Source organism: Adiantum capillus-veneris, chromosome 23 (genome assembly GCF_014529385.1).
Source record: "Adiantum capillus-veneris isolate H3 chromosome 23, ASM1452938v2, whole genome shotgun sequence".
Lineage (NCBI taxonomy): Eukaryota > Viridiplantae > Streptophyta > Polypodiopsida > Polypodiales > Pteridaceae > Adiantum > Adiantum capillus-veneris.
Window position 1 is genome coordinate 145,000,152 of NC_140953.1, and position 6,256 is coordinate 145,006,407.

General features: G+C 38.3%; 1 protein-coding gene across 1 annotated transcript; it reads left to right on the plus strand.

The window, feature by feature from the left end:
* Positions 1 to 3,476: 3,476 nt before the first annotated feature.
* On the plus strand, positions 3,477 to 5,992 carry LOC147428757 (uncharacterized). Its single transcript, XM_086496892.1, has 4 exons — positions 3,477 to 3,507; positions 5,181 to 5,365; positions 5,481 to 5,552; positions 5,693 to 5,992. Exons 1-4 carry the CDS (start codon positions 3,477 to 3,479, stop codon positions 5,990 to 5,992), a joined length of 588 nt encoding a protein of 195 aa, XP_086353018.1.
* Positions 5,993 to 6,256: the final 264 nt, after the last annotated feature.

Consider the following 6,256-nt stretch of genomic DNA (forward strand, 5'->3'; position numbering starts at 1 on the left):
AGATATATACAACTGAAATGGAAACCACTGAAGAAGATGGTAAAGATGTAATGAGTGTTCCATCCCATTACAAGAAATATACTCTCCAAGATCGAAAAATCATCGTCGAACAACCTATTAGAGAACTACGAAAACAGGGAGAGTCCTACGAAGAGCCTGAAAACGCAAAAAAGATAGATCTGACCAAACAAGGAGAAGAGCCTAGACCAGCCTACATTGCAAATGACTTTACAAAAGAAGAAGAGGGGCTTTTATTAAGTCTAATGAAAGAATACCAAGATATCTTTGCTTGGTCTTACAAGGATCTCAAGGGTGTTGATCCAGAAATCTGTCAACATACCATACCCATGAGAGATGATGCAAAACCAAGTAGACAAAGGCCATACACATACAATGAAACACTTGCCAGGAAGATCAAAGAAGAGATTGAAAAGCTAAAGGAGGCCAAATTCATCTATGAAATTGAACACACGGATTGTGTATCTCCAATTGTGGTAGTGCCCAAGAAAAACAAAAAATTACGCGTGTGTGTCAACCTTAAGAAAGTGAATGCAGCTACCTTTAGACACAACATTCCTCTTCCAATCACTGAGGATGTTTTAGAACGAGTTGCAGGAAAAGAAGCTTACAGCTTTTTAGATGGCTTTTCGGGATACAATCAACTTTTGGTTGACCCAAAAGATCAGCATAAAACTGCTTTTTCAACAAAATGGAGTATTTTTGCCTATCGGGTTATGCCTTTTGGGTTAACTAATGCCCCTGCCACCTTTCAAAGATTAATGAGACATGCTTTTAAGGAATATCTTAGGAAATTCTTGGAAGTATATATGGATGATCTATGTGTACATTCATCAATCCGAGCTGATCATTTTGAACACCTCAAAAAGGTATTCAAAAAATGTAGATTTCATAGGATTTGCTTAACTCCTCAGAAGTGCTCATTCATGGGTAGAAGAGGAAAATTTCTTGGACGTATAGTGTCTAAAAATGGCATAGCTACTCATATGGACAAAATTCATGTTATTGTTGATTTGCCTAGACCGACAACAGTCAAGGGGGTTCAAGCCTTCATGGAGCATTGTGGATATCACAGATGGTTCATTTACATGTACGCTATAATTGCAAAACCCATGTATAGCTTGATTACACACTTTGAATAGACTGAAGCGTGTGAAGAATCCTTCATGAAAGGTCCAATATTGAAAGCACCAGATTGGAATAAGATATTCCACATACATGTAGATGCTTCAAATTTTGCCATTAGGTGTATACTAGCTCAACCAAGAGACGGGAAAATTGATTTTCCTATTTCTTATGCTAGCCGACAGTTGAATATGGCAGAAAAGAATTATACCACCACCGAGAGGGAAGGACTATGAATGATTTATATCGTTAAAAAGTATAGACATTACCTATTAGCCAACAAATTTGTGTTCTTTGTGGACCACCAAGCCTTATTGTACTTGGTCGACAAGCCATGCAGCACAGACAGAATAGTGAGAAGGTTCATCATTCTTCTGGAATTTCATTTCACTATAGTTGTAAAAAAGGGCACTACACATCAAAGAGCAGATCATTTGTCAAGGATTGTTTCAGGAGAACCACCTAAAGGAGTAGACGATGATCTACCAGATGCATATCTGTTCTTTGTGGAAATGATACCTAGATGGTCAGAAAACATGGTATCATTGATTTGCAAATACCACTTCCTATTACAATCAGATTAATTGAGCAATCGGCTATGTATCAATTGCTAGTTGGAAGGTTGTACAAAAGAAATCGGGATGGAATATTGATCTTATGCATCAATCTTGAAGAGAAAACCCAATACTTAAGTCAAGCACATATTACCATAGTAGGACTTTACTTTGCAGAAGATCAAACTATGCAATGGATCTTGAGACTTGGAGTATTTTGGCCAACTATGAGGAGTGATGTTCATTCTTTTGTGAAAAATTATCCTCAATGTCAAAAACAAACACCCATACCTTATGTAACATTGTTCCAAATGTCGCATGTTCCTAAGCGGAGTAACTATCTAGTTACTTACTTATCAAGCCGAACATTTCCTGAGGATATGAGTAAACAGCGTCAAAGAGCAATTGAAACTGAATCAAGAGATTATGCTCTTATTGGAAATCAATTGTATCGAAGAGGTAAAGATCAACATCTACGGATTTGTGCAAATGAAGACGAATATATTTCAACTATAGAGCAAGCACATGCTGGATTAGCTGGAGGTCACTTTTTCTAGTGAGACCACTGCAAGAGAAATCTTAATGGCAGGCATATGGTGACCAACACTTTTTGTAGATGCCAAAGAATATGTTCGAAGGTGTGATGCTTGTCAACGAGCAAAAATTCCAACACGTGTAGATAGCATGCCCTTAAGACCAATGATGGGGGCTAGAGCTTTCGCAAAATGGGGTATAGATTTTGTTGGGTCAATACAGCCACATGCTTATAGGACTCAAGCTCAATATATCATTGTAGCTACGGATTATTTGACCAAGTGGGTCGAGGCTAAAGCAACTCAAAAGAATGATGCCAGAACCACTGTTGCATTCTTATATGAGTATGTGTTCACAAGATATGGACTGCCAATAGAAATTGCCAATGATAGGGGAGCTCATTTCCTCAATGAGGTAATCGAGTATCTCCTTAATGAATTTATGGTCATCCATAACAAATCAGCTCCCTATCACCCACAAGCAAGCAGACAAGCTAAGCATATGAATAAAATTCTTAGCTCAGTATTGACTAAAGTGGTTAGTTCAGGAAGGACAAATTGGGAAATGAATCTCCATGCAGCTCTATGGGCTTATCGATTTTCATTCAAAACAGCTTTAAATGCTACACCCTTTAACCTTGTTTATGGTCTTGATGCCATACTGCCAATAGAGTTTATATTACCGACACTAAGGGTAGCTAAGGATCTTGAGTGGACTCGACATGAATTGTTAGAGAGACTTGAAGATTTAGAGAAGCTAGATGAGCAAAGGCTAACTGCTGTAGCTCGAATCTATGCACAAAAGCAAAAACAAAAACAATTTTTTGATTCCCATCTAATTACAAAACTCTTCAAAAAAGGGGACTTAGTTTTAGTCTATTCCCTTAAGCAACACATTCCCAAGTTTAAGAAAAAGGACCGTTTATCATTGAAGATGTATCTCCAAGTGAAGCAGTTAAGTTATCCACCCTAGATGGTGAACCAATGGCTAAGTGGATTAGTGGATGTCGTTTAAATAAGTACAATTTGCCACTAACCAATGAATTGCTAGAAAGGATGCATGCAGCTAAGCAACGGAAGATAAAATGACAGCACGTTATTGATGAAGCCCAAGAAGAAGCTCGGCTTCGAGTACTCAAAAGAAAAGTTGCTCTCAAGAATCAACAAATACCTATTCTCTCAACACTCTGGAAATAGATGACCGACAATGGAAATTGCAGAAAGATGCATTGTCAACAGATGATGAATGGTTAGACGGGATGGACCTTCACATCAAGGTATAGCTGAACAATCATAACACGAATGCATTGGTCGACACAGGAGCTCGAGTAAATGCAGTCATTTATTCCACGTACAAGAAAGCAACAAGTCAGTCTTTGACAACAGGAATAGCGACTATCAAAGGATGCAACAAGAACCCAACACCGACATTGAGAGTAGTCAACTTAAATGTGATAGTACACGGATGTTCATGTCCTCATCAGTTTGTATTCTTACCAGATGAACAAATGAATGAGACACTGATTCTTGGAATCTCATGGATGCGGACGTACAAGGTAGTACCAGATTGGGATACCAATCAGCTCAAGCTATCACCTAAAGGTGGACAACTCATTGTTCCAATTGCACCAAGCAAGGAGGAGTGGAAAGGGAGTAACCAGTAGAGTAAAAAACAAAGAAATCAATCTCCTCCATCATATCGATAAACAAATGCTACAAGTAGTATGCAAGGAGTCATGCAAATTTGGTGTACCAAAAGCACAGCTTAAGGACAAGCCGATTCAAATCTAGGTACCCAAAACATCATCGACATTACCGAAGATGGTTCCAAGGTTCAAAACACAAAGAGGAGCATCTCCGAGCAAGGAACGTAACACAAAATGGATTTGGAAGAAAAAGGAGCACTTATTTTCTTCGCAAACCGTAAAACCAATCAAGCAATGGAGAGTTAAGTCTCAAATGACTCAACCACACCATTTTGCACCAAGCAAACCAAAATATCATTGGCAAAAAAAAGCTCGACAACAACCATTATTGATACCAACAGCTCAGGCAATTAGCGTGCTAAAGCATCATGATGGTGCAATCAAGCAGAGAGCACACAAGCTACAAGATTTTCTCTTTGGAAGACAGCATCAGAAAGCCTCGACATCAGAAACCCTTGAGTTAATTACTCAAGACCCAACTCATGCACAACATAATGGTTTGAATTGCATTGATCTTCAAAGCATGGTAGAGCCAACCAAGGCTATGCATAGACACGTTTGTTCAACCCATGAACACAGTCGTCCCGAAGTACGCCATCTAGGAGGGGTGGAAGGGCACTACGTAATTAAGGGCAATGTTTGAAGAGAGAGGGAAAAGTTTGATGTTAACGTGTGATTTTTTGCAAAATTACCTAATAATACCCTTATAAATCATCAACAGGGAAATTTAACTGATAATATCTCCTTGATGAGTGTAAACAGTGTATATACTATCAAAAACTCATCAAAAAATAGTCTTTTTTGGTTAATTTTTATCATTTTTCTTGATATTGGGATTTAAAAAAATGCAGAAATCCGACAAAAAACAATAAATTTACGTTTTTCAATGGATTGAGTTTCTTAATTATTGGATTTTTATTTTGCTTTTTTAACGCATTTTGTTATTTTCTTTTATTTTTTCAATAAATAGGTCAAACTTAATAATAAATAGCAAAGAAGCTCAAATGGAAAAACTAAAGATTCGTTGATGATCAAAAAGAATTATGATTGGGCATATATAGAATGCTCAATCTCCTAAGGAGGCTTGGGACACTTTGCTATCATTGGATGTGACCAACACAAAGACAAGGAAGCTGCAATTGAAGATTGCGTTGAATACTATGCAGAAGAAAACTCTATCCATCAATGAATATTCAATGAAGATAAGAACATATGTGAGTCACTTGCATTGATTGGTGTTACAGTCAATGATGATGATAAAGTAGAACTCTGTCTGCGAGGTTATGGTCCTGAGTACAAAGAATTCAAAACTGGCATCCATCTTCGAGAGAACATTCCCTCGTTTACAGATTTGGTATCCTTATTGATTGTGAAAGAGAAGGAACTTGAGGAAGACTCCTCTACACAGGGTGGAAACAATTCTGAACAGGTCCTTTTCAACAATAGAGTAAGAGGAAGAGAACGTGGTATAGGTCATGGACGAGGCCAAGGAAGAGGCAACCACCAAGCACAATAGTAGAACAACAATTATGGTCAAAACATAGGTGGTGGTCGAGGAAACTTTCAAGGCAGGGGGAGTCCAAGAGGTCGTGGAAATGCAGAGCACAATAATGCAGGTCAACACGAAAATGTAGTATGTCGGGGTTGTGGAAGACATGGTCACTTCGAACGTGACTGTCCAGATAGGAGGTAGCAAAACAATTATGCAACCACTAATAGGAATGCAAATGAGCCCAAGAGGCTTTTTGTGATGCAGCACATGTTGAATACTATGTCTGCAAATGTGGGAAAATCAAGTGATAATGTCTGGTATGTGGATTCTGGTGCATCAAATCACGTGACCATCCATGGTGAATGGTTTAAGGAAATGCAGACTTTACAAAGTCCTGATTATGTAGAAATTGGGGATGATACTGTACATCCTATTATGCATACAGGAAATGTGCCATTATTTATGACAGATGGTAAAGTGAAGTACCTGGCTGATGTACTACATGTACCCAACATTACAAAGAACCTAGTTTCTATTGGGAAAATGCTTGAGAAGGGTTTATAGGTCAAGTTGAACTCCGGTCGTCTCTTTGTCAAAGAGCATATGAAGGATGGAAGACTGGTTGCACAAGGAAAGAAAGAGGAAAGAATGTTTACTTTGGATGTAAATGTGCTCGAGGTGAATGCTGCCATGTTTTCACGAGGTGCAAGTGTTGTTCCATATATAGAGATTTGGCACAAACATATTGGTCATGTAAACTTGCAGAGGCTAAAAATGATGCAGCCTAAAGAGATGGTTATAGGTTTACCTATGTTTTGAGTTGTTGAA

Excerpts from the sequence above, each read along its gene's own strand:
- LOC147428757 (XM_086496892.1), top strand. The coding sequence starts at position 3,477 with ATGGTTAGACGGGATGGACCTTCACATCAAG. Across the intron at positions 5,366-5,480 it reads GTGGAAACAATTCTGAACAG|GTGGTGGTCGAGGAAACTTT; the intron begins GTCCTTTTCAAC and ends GTCAAAACATAG. Across the intron at positions 5,553-5,692 it reads TGCAGAGCACAATAATGCAG|CACATGTTGAATACTATGTC; the intron begins GTCAACACGAAA and ends TTTGTGATGCAG.